Below are 20,167 nucleotides of genomic sequence, written 5' to 3' on the forward strand. Positions count from 1 at the left end.
ACTGTGGAAGAGATAAAAGCAGAAGGAGAAGCAAAGGGACATGGCCATAACACAGAGAACAGAGCTTCTCCGTGAACATCCCATAGGTTGCAGCGACCAAGAAGGAAAACTTCTGTGACTTCGCATAGACCACTGATCTCATCTAGGTGAAGCAGTTAATTTTTCATGCATTTGTTACTCAAGAAAACATACAACCACTTAAAATACAGCATTCACATTGTCATTAGCTCATGGTATCAGGTAAGGAGGAAACTGTGCTCCTGTACTACCTATCCCTAGAATTTTCCACATACATGTAAGTATCCTAGAGCCTAAAGATATCCTATCATACTGTCATCAGCACCTCCCACCTATAATACATATACTGAACCAGACTGTTGAGTCCCTGAAATCTCAGTATCACATATAGTGTTCTAAATTTTATTTTTTTACAAGTTTCATGTAGACACAGAAGAGACCACCAAGCAATGTTTATTGTGCAATTCCAATAGTTATCTGTGGAATCTTGGTTTAGAGTCAGTCTTCATAGCCATTTCAACTGTCTAGTTTAAACAAAAAGTAACAATCTAATTATATATCTATAAATTTCATGATATTTCTTCAAATATCAAGCACTAAAAGTACTGATTCATGTTATAATTTTTAAAATGTTTTGAAACTACACAGATTTCATATATTATTCCTTTTATAAAATAATCAAAATAATCTGATTATCTGGAAGAAAATTACTGTAACAGAGTCCTTCCAATGTATCTATAACCTTTGTAAAACTCCAAACCAAAAACAGAACACATGATGAAATAAGGATTTCTCAGTCACTGGGAAACTTTACAATGAGAAATGAACTGGTATTTTTTGTTTCCTGTGAATTCAGAGCTTACAGGTGGCATAAGGACTCAGATCTCTTGGATGACTTTACATGGCTTTCACTTTGATTTGTTTCATTTTCATTTGCTTCTTCTCCAATTTCTTTTGCTCACGCCTCAAGGCAGCTTCCTAGAGAGAAAGAGGGAATGCAAACTAAGATTTCAGTACTTGTTTAAAAAAAAGTCAAAACTAGAATACTGCCTATACTATTTAGGCTAGCACCACAAATAACATTCCAGAAGATAGTTATAAGAATTGCTAATATGTATGTTGGTTAATGAAAATTAACTTGAAATGAAGTAAAGATAACTAAAATCTCAAGTTAGAGAGAAATTAAACACTATACACTCAAGCAGACTTTGTTATTCTGGTCTGATTTTTCCTAAACACAGGAAACACTAGCCCAACTTTCATCATAACATATGTATCTGCCAAGGATTTGTATTTCAGTTCAGAAAACCTTAAGATCTTGTTTGGTCAGATTATTAATTATAAATCTCTTCTTATTAGCATAGACTTTATGCCCAAGCACAACACTTTTCAATTCATAATGTTCAACTGGGAATTTTTATCATATTTTTATTTAGGAATTAGGAGGTTGTGTAAAAGCAGAAAGAGCTTCAAACACATTATTTTGGTAGCAAAAGTCACTGGTTTTTATCACCTGTACTGAGGGAAGCCTTACAGGCCAAGTCAAGGTATGACCTCACGGTTAGTTAACAGTGGCCACGTCTGATTAAAGCTTATTTCAGCTGCAATCTCAAGCCTAATTTTTTTAGGGGTTTAAGGTAGAAATGTTCTGATAAACATACTCCTCCACTGGTACAGGACTGAGAAAATATGGAAGAGGAAAAACAGAAGAACATAGTATATATATAGTCCTCGACAGTATAACAAATTATGTTTCAAAGGGTGATTTGTAAATTGTTGGTTTGGGACCTACTGACTCTGTCAGGTTCTCACACTTGCTAACAAAAAACTATCCACTAACCATCAATACAGCAGGGTAAGCCTGAATGAGTATCTATCCAAAGCTGTGCTACTGTGTAACTATCTTGAAGAATTGAGCCATCACTGTTAACACCACTTCAATGGAAAAATGCATTCTGAGTTTGGGTTCACAGAGGCAGGAATGAAGCCACCTCCTTTGGCAGCTGCTGCCTCTTGTGAGGGCTCAGTAGCAAGCAAACAGCAATAGCATATTTGTCAGGAGCTATATACTCTACTGGGACAGCTATATAAAATGGTCAAAAGACTGTCCCAAGGTCCCTTTCCCACTGTCCAAACTCTTACCTCCACCATACTCATTCTTTCCCCAACACTATCCATCCCTTACCATATTACATACTATACACATGTGTAAAACTACCAATGCACAGAATACAGTATAGTGATTAAGAGAAGAAATCTGTTTACATCAACATATTTAAGAAACATGTTTATGTTAATGTCCATAAATATGTGAAAAATGTTCAATAATTCAAAAACTGCCAAAACAAATGAGATACCATTTCCCCACTAACAGTCATACATTCAAAAACTTGTTAAATAGTTTTCATAAAGACATGAGTAAAGAGGAGCTCTCATATCATGTACTGGTAAAAGTATAAACTGGTACAACTTCTTACTGGCAGCCAATCTCTCTTTTTCTCTCCTAGGATTGTTTTCTTCAGGAAATAAAAAAGAACAAATATGGAAAGACACTTTCCTGAAAGATTGCTATATTTTTAATATAAAAAGTTTATAAGATGATCTACATTAAGAAATGGAATATGTACACTGAATATACACAGTTGAGGAACTAAATAAACTAGTGTTAACAGTGGTTACTTTTAGGGATGGGACCTGTCTGAAGTATTATGTTACATTGTTCTTACATGGTAGAATTAAGGTTAATTTTAATGTCTGTGTATATGTTTCTCTATACTTTTCAAATTAGATATGTAACAAAATAAAACAAAGCTCTACCAGTAGTGGCAGGAAGGTCCAGATCATTGGTATAAATGAGCCATTCAAGCCGGAAATTCACTACAGGGTTTTTTGTATTTTGTTTGGCTCCTTTCCCATTTAATTCACTAGATCTTTTTACAAGGTACCTAGGCCTAGATACTATAAAGTGGTGGTTCTAAAAAATACATGGTTTACACCCACAAGCAACCTACAATCTGACTTAAGTTCTGGGCACCTCTTTTACTTAAACCTACTATAGTTTCAAACTCTGGAAATAACTGGAGAACTTTTTTTTTCCATAGAAAAACGAAAGGCATTATCTATTAATGAGTCCATGTAGATTCTTCCTGTGTATCTGTTAAAAAGCCATTTATATTTATAAAGAAGACTACATGAACACAGAGCTCTATTTTCAGGGGAAAAATATCCATCAACTAAACGAAACCAAATCAAAGATTGATGAGAAAGGATGAGAGGAGGGCTGTGGTACTCTGGGCACTACACTCAACAGCATTAATGACTGTACCAGCAACTAAAGTGCCGCACAGGGGCTCACTTTTTTTTTTCTTTTTTTAAAAATTAATTAATTTATTTTTGGCTGTGTTGGGTCTTCGTTGCTGCACGCGGACTTTCTCTAGTTGCGGGGAGTGGGGGCTACTCTTTGTTGAGGTGCGCGGGCTTCTCACTGTGGTGGCTTCTCTTGTTGCGGAGCACGGGCTCTAGGCACACGGGCTTCAGTAGTTGTGGCACGCGGGCTCTAGGGCGCGCAGGCTTCTAGTAGTTGTGGCGCACAGGCTTGGTTGCTCCTGGGCATGTGGGATCTTCCCGGACCAGGGCTCGAACCCGTGTCCCCTGCACTGGCAGGCGGATTCTTAACCACTGTGCCACCAGGGAAGTCCAGTGGCTCACTTTTTCTTGGCAGCCTGCCTCCTCCACTTACAAGAATTTTCTTCAATCCTTGAGGTTATTCACATTAAAATTCACATTTCCCAGAACTTTGTTCTCCTCTTTTTTGACCAGCATTTGCAAGGTTTAAAATTTTAGAGCTGGACTACAGCACCTTACTTCACAAAACATGAGAACATGCTGATGTTTGAAACCTAACAGACTACAGCCTTAAAAAGCTCTTGAGTTTGAGATTCTAGTTATGTACAAAATAGAAAACAAAATACAAACAAAAAATATTAGAATTCTCTAATTCTATAATCAAAATAAAATTTTTACAAAACAAGTTTATTTGGACCATAGGGCACATGTCCTGGCCTCTATTAAAATTCCAAATTTCTTTCTACCTTAGTAAGTGTTTGGCTTGAAAGATGATAGTGGAACTTTCCAAAAGGGCCTGTGCTGGGGGAACAGGATAATTCATATCATTCTCCAGGATCGAGACTCAATCTAACATGGTTTGAACAGGAAGGATTATTCTTTTTTTACAGTGCTATCAACTAACTGTCCCAAGTGCTGAGAAAATGCTAAACTTTTAGCCTGTGTACATTCCTACACAGAATTACCTTAACAGCCAATGTGGCGCAAATAGGCATCCTTATAAATCTGAGTTTTACCACGGTGATAAGAAAAGTTTGTCTTACCTCCAGCCTGCGCTGTTTCTCAGGATCTTCCTCATTCATGATTCGCTCCTTCTCTGCTCTTTTCTTCTCCTCACGCCGAGACTGGGCAGCTTCCTGTCTCTGCACATGCGTCAGCTTCAAGAAGTTCTCCTCCACTCGAGCTCGGTTCTTGTCTGCTTTTTGTTTGCCCTTTCCCCAGGAAACAGAGCAATTTATAAGAAATCCATTTCAATCCAACAGAAACAAAATCCCATTTAATATTCTTTCATAAAACCACTCCCATGTAGCACTTTTAAGTCAACTAGCAAAGATAAAATCACTGAAATAATCGAAAGCTGACCCCCCTCCCCGCCGCCCCTTGGGGGGAAAAACACAATAAAAGGCTCCAACTTATAATAAAGGCTGCAGGTCTTACTTCTCTGTTGAGTCGAAACTTTTTGGCTTTATCAATAGAATAAATCACCATGTTCATCAGGGGTAGTAAAGCCTCCATATCCTTTGGGTAAGTGTTACCTGAGCCAGGCACTGGAAAACAAAACCATTTTCCTATTGAGTTAATGGCAGCATTCATACTTCTTGTATTAACTTTTTTTTTCTTTTTGTATTAATAGGCTCCTTTCTCCAAGTTTCTTAGGCAGCTAAAATGCAGCAGAAAATAGAAATTAAAATATATAAAAGGATCTCTTATTGAAGAAACCAAAAAACCAATAAGCTCGCATGAGGTTGTTTTTTTTAAAGATTTTTTTTTTGATGTGGACCATTTTTTTTTAAGTCTTTATTGAATTTGTTACAATATTGAGTCTGTTATATGTTTTGGGTTTTTTGGCTGCAAGGCATGTGGGATCTTAGCTCCCTGAACAGGGATCGAACCGGCACCCCCTGCATTGGAAAGCCAAGTCTTAACCACTGGACCGCCAGGGAAGTCCCTGGGGTTAGTTTTAATGTAGTTTTTTATAGCTATCATTTAGAAAGAAACAATACTCTCCTTAAGATCATCTCACAGAAAACAAAGAACTCAGACAGGACACAGAACACTTACCGTTAAATGTAAACAATAGTGTCCTCTTAGTGTCAGGTAGCTTTAAAGGCTGACCTTCCCTGTCATAAAAGAAAGAGTTATTTAGAAAGAACACAAGAGAGAGATACTTTCCATGCACATAAGTCACCCAATTCACTTAGATGAACAGATACCTGTGCAAATAATCAGCACAGTATTTGGCTTGGCATCCCCAAGTCAAATACAATCTCAGAGCCCGAAGGAGCTTTACAGGTCATCTGCTCCACTCTTCTACCTGATGGATGCATTCCCAAGTGATCTTTATCCTATCCTTCAACACCTCCAGTGATGTCCCCTCCAGGCAGGATAATTCCATCTCACCTGGGGAGCCAGAAATGAGCCTGTATTTAAGTATGAGGCCCATATTTTAAATAACCTTTTTGTTTATTTTGATGGATTTTTATGTTTTATTTCCAACTCTTAATCTATCTTCCTATGATGAAGGATCTTATTTTTGAGTCAGGCTCAGAATAAGTTGAGAAATAATCTACTATAGCATATATAATTTAGTTCTGACTCCCCAAAGAATCCTCTTGTAATCTTTGACTTTTAACCCTCCACACCTCCCCCCACATACAAAATGCTCCATGAATGCCGCAATGTGATACTTTGTCCACAGTGTTATTATTGAGTTGAGCAAGGCAAGGATGATCCAACACCATCTAGAGGCATAAGTAATTTTGATTACCTTAGTGATTTTGACAGAAAATTAAAATTCAAATTGGCTTTTAACTGTATTCAACTCCACAGTCCTTAGCCAAAAATTTAGGTCAGAACCAATTTTACACCAAGGGTAAACTTAAATATGCTCTCCTGCGACAGGATGTGAAATCAAACAGCAAATTCAAGCCCTGAATATTTACATTCGAACAATATTACTATAAAGCCAGAAACTTTATGGGCATTAAGGGTGTCTGATAATACACTAGAAAGAATATAATCACTCAACCATTCAAAGAAGAAAGCCGGAAAAAGCCATGAATTACAAAATGCATACACCTGCAATCAAACACAAGTCAAACATCACAGACAGATTCACATCATAAATTAAAAAGGAAAAAGAAAACCAAAAAACAACAACCCTAGACTACAAAGGACAGAGATTACCAATTGCATTTTCTTAGTATTAGCCATTCTGTTAGATTCTCATTTACCTCACTGAGTGGGTGATGCATACATGTGGTGACACGTGCAAACTGGGGAGGCTTATTTGATTGTCCCCCATAGGTTTTCAATTACCTTCACGATGCATGCAGTCAAAGCAAAGGAAAACTTGGATGCTGTCACCAACTTCCCTCACTCAGTTGGGAAGGGAAATTGCAGAAGCACCTTGCAGGTGTTTCAACACAGAAAGCTAGTGAAGAAAACTGATTTCAATATTTTTATTTTATACGTACTCTTGCATAATTTTTGGACCAGAGAACTGGTCTGAAAAATGAACAGATTCAATCTTGTCAGCATAGTGTGTAAGAAAGTGAACCATCTGAAATAAGAAAAGAAAATTATTTTTTTTAAAGTAGGTTTGATGCACTTCTCTTTTTTCATAGATATTCACTCTTTAATCCTCCTTACTTTTGCACAATGTCATGAAGGCTAAAGCTTAAAAAAATTAAATTTAAATAAGGACTCTCCCTATGATGAAACTACTGCCTTTCTTTAGTCACACCAATGATCAAAATTGAGCAGCTGAAAATATATCTCAAAATAGTGTTCAAAATACGAGTGAAAGCATGAACATAAAATCTAAAATAATTTTAGGAATTCTTCACAACCACATCACCCAGAACTTACATTTAGAACTGTCTTTGAGCTTTCCTATATTTTTATGATACTAAGATGTGCTGTTACCATACACAACCAATAGGAAAAAAATAGCTCTTTACATACCTGTCTTCTATACTAACTGAAACTTTAAAAAACGTACTAAATGACATGGTGATAAGGATTAAAGTAGTAGTGCTTTTTCAAAAAACCTGAAAGCCATTAGCAATCCTAGGGACAATCTGTTCTTGATTTAGAGAGAATTTCTTGACTAATAAAACTGTCTTTTTGACACGTGAATCTATTGTTTAAAGAAAGTATTTTAATGGTTGTGTGGGAAAGGAAGATAAAAATGAAGAATTTGTACAGTGTAACTTTCAGGGAGACTGCCCTGTAAATGGTCTACAAATGTATGTCTTCTAGTTTACTTACCTTTGTATCCATCATTCCCTCTGTGACTTCTCCCATCTCTGACAGGATGGCCAAGGAGTCAGGCAGTCCATACTTCGCTCCAGACTTAGGTTTGTCACTACAAAACTCACTCTAGAGGAAGACGCAGTTGAAAGTAAGACATGATATTTTATTATGCACAAGAACTTTTTTTTCTCAAGAGAATATGTACTGACCTATTTCAAAGTGATACAACTGTTCAAGTGATATAATTATCTTATGCTCTGAAGTCAAACATTTATGTAATAAAGAGGCACAGTTTCTACATATTTGAAAAAGAACCTGACATACCAGATCCTGCATCTCTTTCTGTAGTCGTACCAAGGCTTTCCGAGTACCAACAGCAAACACATAGGTATCCATGTCTTCATCATTCATGGTTACTTTTATTTGCTTTAAAAAAAAACCAACAAAACTCACCTGTTAGGTTCTGTGATAGGCAGATTTCTAAGACAGCCCCCAATATTCCTGCCTGCTGGTGTATACGTCCTCCCCTTGAATGTGAGCAGGACTTGTGAATGTGATGGTATTATCATTACCATGATTACGCTGTGTTACATGACAGATGGTCCTTGATCAGTTGACTTTGAGTTAATCAAAAGGGACACTATCCTGGGTGGACTGACCTAATCAAGTGAGTCCTCAAAAGGGACTGGACCCTACTTGAAGAAAGAGTGAAAGTGTGAAAGGGCTATGGGGCGGAGGGGAACCACGTGGCAAGGACCTGAGAATAGCCTCTAGGAGCTAAGAGCTGTTCCCGGCTACAACCAGCAGGAAAATAGGAACTTGCAACCACAGGGAGCTGAATTCTGCCAACAGCCTAAATGACCCTATGAAAAAGGGTCCAAGCTCCAGAGGCATGGAAGCTCTGTGTACCGCCCCACCCCCACGCCTCTCTTCCATTTGGCTGTTCCTGAATTGTAGCCTTTACAATGAACTGGTAAATGTAAGTGAAGTGTTTTCCTGAGTTCTGTGAGCTATTCTAGAAAATTATTGAATCGGAGGGGAGGGCTGTGGGAACTCTAGATTTATAGCTGGGCAGTCAGAAGTATGGCGGCCTGGGGCCTGCAACTGGCATCTGAAGTGTGGGCAATCTTGTGGGAATGAGACCTTTAACTTGTGGGATCTGGCACTAACTCCAAGTAGATGATATGAGAATTGGATTGAATTGTTGGACACCCAACTGGTATCTGGAGAATCAGAGAACTGGTTGTTGGTGTTGGAAACACCCCAGAGGCAGGTTAAACAGTTTTTAATACTCTACATTGGGCCAGAGAGAGAAAGTTATAAGCCTAAAGAGTCTGGTATGATAAAACATGGCCCTATTTGTCTTATTAACTATATCTTTAAAAGTTTGGGTCAAAAGTTACCAGTATATATGTGGAAGAAGGGAAATGTTAATGTAGGGAAATATAGCAAAGATCTGGCAAGATGGCAGTTGCTAAAGAAAAGGTTTTCTGTTCTTTTATCATTGAGGGGAAACTACACAAAGTAACACCTTAAGCAGAACCCACATAAAAAGGCTTAAAAATATAAAAAACCCATATGTTTGTTGAGGCTGCTTTTCATTGCAGGGAAAAAAACCCCAAAAAACAGCAAAAAAAGTAAAAGGCTGGCTGGCTCAGAGGAAAAGAGATTAAATCAACCTCAGGAAAGAACTGAAAACGATTAACACAACACTCTAAAGAATAATTTCTACAAAAAGATGGCTGAAGATGCAGCAAAACGTCCTCCTTTGAGTTTTAACTGAGGAGGCTCTAAAAACTAGTGGGTAAAATCATCAGTGGCCACATTAGAAAAATTAAAATAAATAAAAGAAACAGGTTTCCAACTAACAATAAGACCTTTAAAATAACAATTGCGTTTCAATCCAATAAAAAGTACCTAATTATATTACCAATATAGCACTTATTAACCAAATACTACTTTGTATTTTGATATATATGCATACATTTCTTGTTCTACTAGCTTATATAAAAGCCTGTCTCATGTATTTTTGTTTCTTGCAGCAGTGGGAGTCAGCACAATTATTTATTGGAAGAATGAAGGGAGGGGGAATGTGGCATTTCTAATGAAGGACACAATTTTCAGATTAACACGTTAATTTAGCAAAAGAAAGAAAGTATACCAAACAATAAGGTCTCCATACTGTGTTATGAACTCATTCAGCCCAAGATGTATTACTTGAGGCAAAAAATATTTGAAAAGAAACCCAGCCTACTGCCAAAGGTAAAAGCAGACACCAAAAGCAGAATCAGATGTGAGGGCAAATGGTCTGTGACAACTGTTTTTTCCCTCCATCATCCAGGTTGATTCTGTTGATCTACCTGGTGACAGAGTATTACCTCTTTCCCCACAAAAAGCACATACGTCTCCTCACACCCACCTGCACCTCCACCCCCAGTTTCACACTGAGTGGAAGATGATCCATCTAGATAGAAAAGGTTCCATTTTTTGGGCAAGGGACACAAGTTGTTAGAAAGTCCAAATATAATCCTGGCAAGAAATGGAACAAGCTCTAAGAAGTTAAGAATTCAATCTGTACAGAGAAAACCAGCAGAAAGAATACATACCACTTGATCACTCACTGGCCTCATCATCCGGGCCAGGACATTCAATAAGTCCTGTCTCTTGAGGAACTAAAAAACAAAAAAAACCCAAGAGAACAACTGCAACTTCTGTTTGCTATAAGGAGAAGACATTGGAGGGGGACTCAAATGCTTCATCAAATATACTCTACATTTGCCAGTCAGTAAAAAAGATGATTTTTATTTACTTATTTATTTGGCTGTGCCGCGTGGCTTGCAGGATCTTAGTTCCCTGACCAGGGATCGAACCAGGGCCTCCTGCAGTGGAAGTGCAGAGTCTTAACCACTGGACCACCAGGGAATTCCCAAAAGATAATTTTTAGATCCCATTTTAAGTCAAACATGAAAAAAATTAGACACTGATCTTACAGGACTTGGGATCACACTGGAAAAAATGAAAGGAAGATATACACTGTACCAGAAATTCCCTACTTACCCTCAGCTGGATAAGCATCCCCTCACAGCACACTCGACCAGAACACCACAGGTTGTAAATGTGCTCATTCTCCTGGTTCAGCTTTCCTGTGCTGGTGGCTTCTTTGTTAGTTCCATCATCCCCTAGGGGTAAAACCATTAACATGATTCACTGGAAATGTTGGGGCCTAATCACCACACACTCTTCTACTCTGACCCCCAAATGATGGTACCTTTAGGTTAACAATACTTAGCTATCTTATAGAACTCTCCTTTAGACATAGATTATAACAGATGAGCATTATTCCTTTTACTTCTAAAATGCTTTATTGTTGCCATTAAAAAATTATGGACTCTAGCATTACTTATGTGTCCTTGTTAGTTAATGACATTCAGCTTGAAATACAAGTATCTCGAGAGTAGGTACAAAATGGAGCAAAGTCAGTTTAAATGTCTCTACCAAAAGTTAAAAAAAAAAAAAACTTATGTAGTGAATAAAAAATACCATTAAAAAAAAAATACCATTAATACTAACTATTCAACGCTCCCTCACGGTGTTTCCTTTCATTTAACTTTATCCAAGTTTGTTTTTCCTGCAGCAAAATGATAACAGTGGTATTAAGAGCTACAAAAAGCTCAAATTCCAATAATTTCCTCTCTTCATTTAATTCATTAATGTACACAAAAATGTGTCCGACTTTACAAGGTAAAGCAGACTGACACACCAAATGAAAACACACCAAGAGAAGTAGAAGGCATTAAAGGCTGCTTATTTTTTTCCTAATTTCCAGGTCAAAAAGTACTGAAATAGTATGGTACAGTGGACAGCATGGACTTTGGAAGCAGGTAGACTAGGTTCTAATATCATGGTTGCAGTTGAAGAGCTTAGACAAGTTTTAACACTTCTCTGGACTTCAGATCCCTCCTTAGGAAAACAGAAACTATATCCAACTGACAGTATTGTTCTAAAGATTAAGTAAGAAACAATGTATGCAAAGTACCTAGCACAACATAGTACACAGTCCTGCTAAAGAGCAGAAGAGATGGATACTTGCTTGCTATCAAAGGGAAACAAAGTGTTCAAAGCCAAACTGAAGTGAAGGTCGGTGAGTCTACCTTACCCCCTACACTACACCATTACAAGGCTTCCTCTAAGGTATCAGTGTACACCTCTGCAGTGGATCTGACACTAAAGTGCCTAAAACCTGAAGGAATTTTGAAGGACTTCTAATTTCTAAAAGATGAATTGAAAGCATTTATTAAGCTACGTAAAATGTCAAAATTCTTTGCTTTTGGCTAGATTTTTATCAACTTGTTTTTATAACACTGATTGTCTCATTCTATCTGAAGCTGTATAGCAAATGATTGATGAAAGATGAGAAAATTATTTCATGAATGCAATTTATTCATTATGCAAAACCTAACAAAAAAGAGATCCTTGAGAGAAGAAAAAAAAGCATCCTCTTCAGCAGTCCATGAAAGTAGTTAGATGCTTACACTGAGCGAATAAGCAGTTCTTACCAGAAAGTTTTCAAACAGGTGGCTAGACTTGTATTAGCCTAACTTACCTACTAAGGTAAAGTTGCTCTCCAAAAGCTCCCTATGAGTGTTAAACCAGGCCTGAGCAAGGCGACTGTTTTTATTCTTCCCGATGATATAATTCATGATGTAGGCAAGCAGACCAGTCACCATTAAAATCTCTAGATAATAACTCTCCCAACTGTTCTGGAGGTGTGCAGGAACCTAAAGAAGAACAATCGTTCCATTTAATGTTGGTTGAGGCTGAAGGACGAAGTCTAACTCAAGGTATGAAGGAGAATGATAAAACCCATAAACGGAAGTGGATACGTTAGGTAACTGCCACTGAATATGGTTATACTTTGAAAAATATGCCCATTTCGGTTTTCCAGGTCATCTTTTTTTTTTCAGTGTTGCTTTTTTTTTTTTTTAATGAAGGTTTTATTTATTATTATTTATTTATTTATTTATTTATCTGGCTGTGTTGGGTCTTCATTACTGCGCGCGGGCTTTCTCTAGTTGCAGCGAGCAGGGGCTACTCTTTGTTGCAGCATGCAGGCTTCTCATTGCGGTGGCTTCTCTTGTCGCAGAGCATGGGCTCTAGGCACACGGGTTTCAGTAGTTGTGGCACGTGGGCTCAGTAGTTGTGGCTTGCGGGCTCTAGAGCGCAGGCTCAGTAGTTGAGGCACACGGACATAGTTGCTCCGCGGCATGTGGTATCCTCTTGGACCAGGGATTGAACCCGTGTCCCCTGTGTTGGCAGGCAGATTCTTAACCACTGCGCCACCAGGAAAGTCCTTCCAGGTCATCTTTGTAAAAGATTCTTTAAGGAAATATGAGGATAATCAAATGGGATGAAAAGCTGGAAAGCCCTCTGTATTCATCTTGATTCTGAGTCCCACCCCCCAAATAAACCCAATGTCTATCCTCTTCATTCCTTGGTAAATAAAACTAGGAAGGCTAAAATAAAAACATACGGGTTGCGGGACTTCCCTGGTGGCACAGTGGTTAAGAATCCGCCTGCCAATGCAGGGGACATGGGTTCAAGCCCTGGTTTGGGAAGATCCCACATGCCGAGGAGCAACTAAGCCCGTGTGCCGCACGAGCCACAACTACTGAGCCCATGTGCCGCAACTACTGAAGCCTGCGCGCCTAGAGTCTGTGCTCCACAACAAGAGAAGCCACCGCAATGAGAAGCCCGTGCACTGCAATGAAGAGTAGCCCCCGCTCGCTGCAACTAGAGAAAGCCTGAGTGCAGCAACAAAGACCCAACGCAGCCAAAAATAAATAAATTTATATAAAAAGAACCCAACAAAAGATACAGGTTGTTTTTCCGTGTGTCCACTGCATCAGAAGAACTGATGTCAAACTCTTTCATGGCTCCCATGTTACATCAACACCAGCTACGTGTCACTAATTGTATTTCTGAGATTAACGACAGCAAGATATTTTGTTGGTTAGTTTGGGATTCAAAACCTGTATACCTACATCGACAATTGTTATCGGGTCTTTATTTTTGCTAGAAGAAGTATCTGGTTTGTCTTCATAACCTTCAAATTCTTCATCATCATATGGTTCACTCTCGGTATCTCCCTCCTACGAAAATGAGGCACAATCTGTTTTCCCCCACTAACATCACAGGCAATTTTATCTCATTTTTATAGGCAACATTTGTAGAGGAAAACAGAACATGAAAGCAGCAAGCACAGAACACAGAGATATTACATATTTGAAACAAATGATGACTCCCCATGCATTTGAACCCTGAGCTCTAAATGATACAATTCCCACCCACCCACACACCAGTACATATCCACCCCCACTCCATCATCCTCCATCCAGGCTTTCCATAGAGGAGAAAAATACAATTCATTTTTTCTTGAATGTAAAAGGCGAGAACATACCACAAACATTTAGAAGAGCTCCATCTACTGAATAAAAATGAGCATACCAGAGGGTAAAGGTCTCCTTAGACCTGGGCATTACTTTTAATGTCTGGGAAAAGTGCTAGTTACACATTGTCCCATCCTTCCACTTTCCCAAGAAATCAGTAAAAAAGAACCTTTACCTGGGTATCTGCATCTTCAAAATCTCCTTCTTGGTTTTCATCCTGCCCTTCCAACTCCACAGTAGTCTCGTCTTCATCATCTTCAGTGGTTATCACTCGTTGAGGAGATTCAGTAACAGAGTCTTCTGTGACGTCCTCAAATTCAGCGAAGTCATTATCATCATACTCTACGATGTCTTCCTCATCCTCGAAATCATCAAACTTGGCTTCAGAGACACTCCCAAATATCAAAAGGACAACACAGAAAGCATGGAAGGCTTTCATTGCCCCTTAAAAATAAGTCAAACAAGACAAAAACAAAAACCCTAAGTGGACTGCCATTCTACACATACCGATCACATTTTGTAAACAGTTAAAAAATAAATCTAAGACTCTCCCACTTTTCTCTTATTTAATACTGTTCATTTCAGATAGCATTATATACAGAATAATAAGGTGAGGTTCAAGAGGCCTGGGTTCTAGTCTGGACTCTCTCACTAGTTATCTGTAAAATCTTGTACTAGTCATTTAATTTCTTCAGGTTGGTTTCCATTTACACTGTGTATTCAGTATGCAGTTTTTGAACACCTATAAAAAGCTTTATATAGAAACTGGGAAGAGGGATAATGAAAGAAGAATGAGATGCAACTATCTGTTGGTTGTAATAAAAATAATACATGAACGGAAAAGCTATTCATTCTTAGGTCAACTTTATGTGTGCACATCATCATCATCATCAAAGCAAATGTTTAAGACACAAAGTGCTAGGCACTGTCCTAAAGGCTTTACAAAAAGCAACCAATTTAATCCTCATGACAACCCTCTGAAGAAAGTGGTTTTATTAACATTCCCATTTCATAGATAAGGAAAACGAGGCACAGAAATGCTAAGTAATACAACCACCAAGTGACAGAGAACTATGTTCTGATGCCAGTTTTGCCTCCAGAATCCCTGCTATCAACCACTTCTCAGGCAGCACCTCCAAAGTCAGCCAGTAGCAGTGATTTTGTTACTTATTTAAAGTAGCAATTTTTGCTAACACCACCTACTCAAGAACCACAGTATTATCCTAAATGGTCTCCCCTGCTCAACTCTCTCCCTACTCCATACTTCTCCCTAAAAACTACCTTTATCCTTCTAAAACATGACTTTTGTTACGTAAGGATTCAATCACCAATGAAGGCTAACCAGTTACCTAAAGAATAATAATAAAACTCCTCTGGCTTTCACTGCTTTTCATAAAATGATCCTACCATATCAAATAAAATGTTCCCTCACTGAGCATATCACCATGTCAGATACTATGCCAAGAGAACCTAGCTTCAAGGACATGAGTTACAGTATGACAGGGAAAATCTGAAACCAGTTAAACCATACATACATACAAAAAACTTACTTTTTGTTTATTAAAAATTGTTATGACTGAAGTTAGAACCCAAGTGGTTTTAGAAGCAAATACACAAACAAAAAGGTTTAGAAGGTCATACATACATCTACATATAAATAGTAGTTATTATGTATGATAGGATTATGGGCATTTTGCCTTTCTTTTTCTTTTTTTTTTTTTGAGGAATCTCCTTATTGTTTTTCATAGTGGCTGAACCAATTTACATTCCCACCAACAGTGTACAAGGGTTCCCCCTTCTCCTTATCCTCACCAACATTTGTTATTTGTAGGCTTTTTTTTTTTTTATAAATTTATTTATTTATTTATTTATTTATGGCTGTGTTGGGTCTTCGTTTCTGTGCGAGGGCTCTCTCCAACTGTGGCGAGCAGGGACCACTCTTCATCGCGGTGCGCGGGCCTCTCACCGCCGCGGCCCCTCCCTCTGCGGAGCACAGGCTCCAGATGCGCAGGCTCGCTCAGTAACTGTGGCTCACGGGCTTAGTTGCTCCGCAGTATGTGGGATCCTCCCAGACCAGGGCTCGAACCCGTGTCCCCTGCATTGGCAGGCAGATTCTCAACCACTGCGCCACCAGGGAAGCCCTATTTTTCTTTATATTGAATACTTTTCTAATTTTTCTATGATGTTCTTATAATAAAATGTTCTTCAAAAAATAAAATAAAAGGATAGTTCCTGCACTCAGGAAGAGGCACTGCAGACTGAGGAACAGCTATAGCATAGAGGGCTGAAACAGCACATTTTAGGAGTTTGGTATGATAGAACATTGGGTTTGTAGACCCAAATGGGGGAAATGAGGCTAAAAAGGCCAGCACAGGCCAGATCATGATGATCCTTATTTATTTATTTATTTGATGATCCTTATTTAAATACCACACTAAGAAGTTTGGATGATTAGAATCAACTAAAGGATTTAAGTAAGAGAGTGACACAATCAGATTTGCAATTTAACCCTGACAGCTCATACAGAGGGTGAATTAGAGAAGGGCACCTGAGGTGGGAAAAACAGCAAGTGGCTGAGATAATTAGGAGATAAAACACGACCGAACTGGCAGTGGTATTGCGAATGAACAGGAAAACAGATTTGACAGGTATTAAGGATTATATTTGTCAGCATAAAGTGAATGAATATAAGGAATGTGGGAAAGGAAGATCTGGGGTGATTCCAAGTGTTGGCTTGATTAACAGCTGGACAAAGTCATCCTTGAGATAAAAAACAATAAAGGGGCGAAAAAATTGGGGGAAGGCAATAAATTAAATTTAATACTTGTTGAAAAGTTTGAAGTGTTTTCAAGCAGTATGTCAGATGATTAACATTTATATAACTCTTAATTTTCACAATATCCTAAAAGGTATTATAACCTATTTTACAAAGGGAGAAAAGGAAGCATTTGAAGTATAAGCCTGGAGTTCAGGATACGCACCTAAGCTGGAAATAGAGATGGTGTGAGAATGAAAGAGATCCCCAGGGAGTATTAAGAGTTAGGTTTAAAAAAAAAAAAGCACCAAAAAGTCTTGAAACAAATCATAACAGCTAAGAGTTGTGCATAATAGGGAGAACTGGAATGGGAAACTAAGGAATGGTTAAAGAAAAAGAGACTCTGGTCAAAGTGGTAGCACAGAAGTCAAAGGAGAAGCATATTTCTAAGAAGGAAACAGAGCTCGGTTTCAATTGCTGCAGAAAGTTCAAGTAAAATATGGACCAAAAATTTCCCAATGTTAATAAGGAAATCATTATTGGCAACTGCAAGGAAGTGGTAAGTATGAAAGCCAGGATGCAGGGAGCTGAGCACTAACAGAGTGAATGGGTGGCAAAAGGGAGTATGTTATTGGGTTGGCCAAAAAGTTCGTTCGGTTTTAAGTTCAAAAAGGACACATTTTTCACTTTCATGAAGAACTTTATTGAACAACATATTCACTAACTGAAAGAACTTTTTGGCCAACCCAATACTGATCTCTCAAGGTGCTCTGGTATAGTGAATATTCTATAGCTCATATTTACAACACCATAAATTCATAAAGGAAATTGGCTCAATTTCAAAGGCTATTGCCCAATACCTTGCAACTCACGGCTGCTCAAGAAATGTTCTTAAAATTGGGCAAAGTTCATAAATTTTGAAAGGCACAAATGATTTGAGAAATGCCACCAAGGATAGGCCAATATTATATATCCTTTCCAATATTTGATCTTTGAGGTTAGCAGCAGGGGACATTTATGGGAAAACATAGCTGCCCTCTTTTTTTTTTTTAAATTAATTTATTTATTTGTTTATTTTTGGCTGTGTTGGGTCTTCGTTTCTGTGCGAGGGCTTTCTCCAGTTGTGGCAAGTGGTGGCCACTCTTCATCACGGTGCGCGGGCCTCCCACTATCGTGGCCTCTCTTGTTGCGGAGCACAGGCTCCAGACGCGCAGGCTCAGTAATTGTGGCTCACGGGCTTAGTTGCTCCGCGGCATGTGGGATCTTCCCAGACCAGGGCTCGAACCCGTGTCCCCTGCATTGGCAGGCAGATTCTCAACCACTGCGCCACCAGGGAAGCCCCATAGCTGCCCTCTTGACAACAACCTCAAAGAGGCTCGTGATGTGTCTCCAAACACCCTTAGCTTCATAGTCAAAAGTGGAAGAAATACGAAAAGGAGCACGTATGTGGAGTTAGGTTTGGTTTAAAACATCAGCTCTACCATTTGCCAGCCATATGATATTGGGCTAATTACTTAAACCCCTGTTCCCCACATACAAAAAAAGGGATAGTCATTCACTACTTGCCTCACAGGGCTGTAGTGGATATTACAAGAGATACGTGCTTGGTACATAGAAAATACTCAATAAATAGCAGTTCCCATTACTTCCTTCCACTGTGCCTTATGAACGCCCTTTAAGGTGTAAAAATACCTCATTTTTAGTGCTTCTCTTTCAGATCTCAGTTTTAAACTTTTTCAAATAGAAGCAAATAAAGGTTAACACTGGCACAGTCAACTTGATTAACTCCCTGACAAAAGGTCTGGTCATTTCAAAGTGAATTTCCACTTAGAACGTTCACACCACAGAAGCACTCCTAAGTTAACTCAGCCCTGTAACAGAGCTCCTTTAAGGGTATTTAGGTTAAAATTATCCAAGCCATCTGTGCCTTGGCCTTCCTTCCCAGAAGTCTGTCTGGTACACCTGTCAACTCATTTCTCAAACGCACAACTCCCTGCCTGAGAGGCAGTCCTGAGACTCCTGGGGCAGGGCACCCCAGCACTAACAAGTCTGGTCTGATTTCTTCTGCTAGCTCACCTGGCAGTCGCAGCGATTGGGTCTGGACTTAAAAACGGAAGGGGACTAAGTGCAGGAATCATTCCTTGTTGGCATTTTAGAGTAGGCCTTTCTGACAATGGCCAGACCCTGAGGCTTCTGGAGATCATGGAGACACTCTCCTGTCTCCTTACACATGGTGGATAAAAACATGTCATGTTAGAAACCTTCAGAGAAGACGGACCACAGAAGTTGCTGCTTCTGTTAAGCCTGCGGGGTCTAGTCTTTCCCCAGCAAGGAGAATCAATTCTACGCTGCATTCTTCCTGCTGGCACGCTGTGGGCTTGCTCTAACTTTGCTCTGCGGGTTGGCATTTGCTCACAGTTCTGGAAGTTCCCAAAAACCGTTAAAAGTCACTCCAACCCCGAACAGAACTCCCAACAGAAAATGGGCCCTGGGGTGGACAAAGTCTGGTTTGTTTTTAAGAAAGTCGGGAAAGGCGAGAAGGCGCGGGGACCGAGGCATGTCACCATAGGCTGGACTTAGGGGATGGGGTGGGAAAAGGGACCTGGTTAGGCCACGCAACTCAGCGTCACCGCTCGGCCCAGCCCGACGCCACCGACTAGCGCGTCACGGCCCGCTCCCTACCTGTACAGAGGGCTAGAACCCGGACCAGCGCTCCTGCGGCTGCCGCCTTACCCTGCCTGCCTCTCGGGCCGGCCACCGCCTGCCGGGTCACTGCGGTTTCACTGCCCTCGACGCCTCTAGGACACAGCCGGACCAGGTAGCTCAGTCACGCCGCACCACTCTTCACGTAACCTCCGCCAGCCGTTACGTAGAATGCGTGCGGCCCGTTCGCGCCTGCGCACAGCGCGGGGGCGGGACACAGCTCAGGGGGCCGAGCGAGACCTCCTCCTCCCCCGCCCAGCTGAGGCGAGGTGTGGTAGCTGGGAGGGTTACATAAGCCCGGCCCCTGGGCCGGAACTGCCCGCGCCTATCCCTGTGCTCTCCACTAGGGTTCAGTCAAGTTGTCATCACGCTGAACCCGTGCTCCGGAAGCTAAAATTCGCCATGCTCTACGGACCACGTGGCCAGAGGCACGCGGGGAAATCTTGCCCTGGTCGCATTTGCAAAGGAGCGGACTTTAGAGGATCGACAATTTTATGTACATGTGGTTTCCACCCGAGCCCCTTTCTTGGGATTTTTTGGCGGCTCCCCGTCACTGCTACTTTCTTCACTTCCAGGCCCACTTCCTAAACGGGCCATGAACACTCCTCATCCAGCAGTAGTGCCTGTTAGGTGTCTGAGGTGT

The 20,167-nt window shown here is 39.9% G+C and overlaps 1 protein-coding gene across 2 annotated transcripts; it reads right to left on the bottom strand.

Moving 5' to 3' along the window:
- Positions 1 to 454: 454 nt before the first annotated feature.
- Positions 455 to 19,711, bottom strand: CCDC47 (coiled-coil domain containing 47). Of its 2 annotated transcripts, none has more exons than XM_007175763.3 (13): positions 19,504 to 19,711; positions 14,242 to 14,510; positions 13,662 to 13,769; positions 12,224 to 12,398; positions 10,678 to 10,799; positions 10,227 to 10,292; positions 7,945 to 8,046; positions 7,636 to 7,746; positions 6,840 to 6,925; positions 5,425 to 5,483; positions 4,801 to 4,910; positions 4,407 to 4,574; positions 455 to 996 (listed from the first exon to the last, which is right to left on the bottom strand). In XM_007175763.3, the coding sequence occupies exons 2-13, from the start codon at positions 14,503 to 14,505 to the stop codon at positions 916 to 918; spliced, it is 1,452 nt and encodes a 483-aa protein (XP_007175825.1). In that variant the 5' UTR covers positions 14,506 to 14,510; positions 19,504 to 19,711; the 3' UTR covers positions 455 to 915. The 2 variants fall into 2 exon arrangements, with proteins under 2 accessions (XP_007175825.1, XP_007175826.1); XM_007175764.3 differs by having other exon boundaries at positions 19,555 to 19,708.
- Positions 19,712 to 20,167: the final 456 nt, after the last annotated feature.

The sequence above is a fragment of the Balaenoptera acutorostrata genome, chromosome 20, assembly GCF_949987535.1.
Source record: "Balaenoptera acutorostrata chromosome 20, mBalAcu1.1, whole genome shotgun sequence".
NCBI lineage: Eukaryota > Metazoa > Chordata > Mammalia > Artiodactyla > Balaenopteridae > Balaenoptera > Balaenoptera acutorostrata.

Excerpts from the sequence above, each read along its gene's own strand:
- CCDC47 (XM_007175763.3), bottom strand. The coding sequence starts at position 14,505 with ATGAAAGCCTTCCATGCTTTCTGTGTTGTCCTTTTGATATTTGGGAGT. Across the intron at positions 10,800-12,223 it reads GAGCAACTTTACCTTAGTAG|GGGATGATGGAACTAACAAA; the intron begins GTAAGTTAGGCT and ends TTTTACCCCTAG. Across the intron at positions 4,575-4,800 it reads AGTTTCGACTCAACAGAGAA|GGCAAACAAAAAGCAGACAA; the intron begins GTAAGACCTGCA and ends TCCTGGGGAAAG.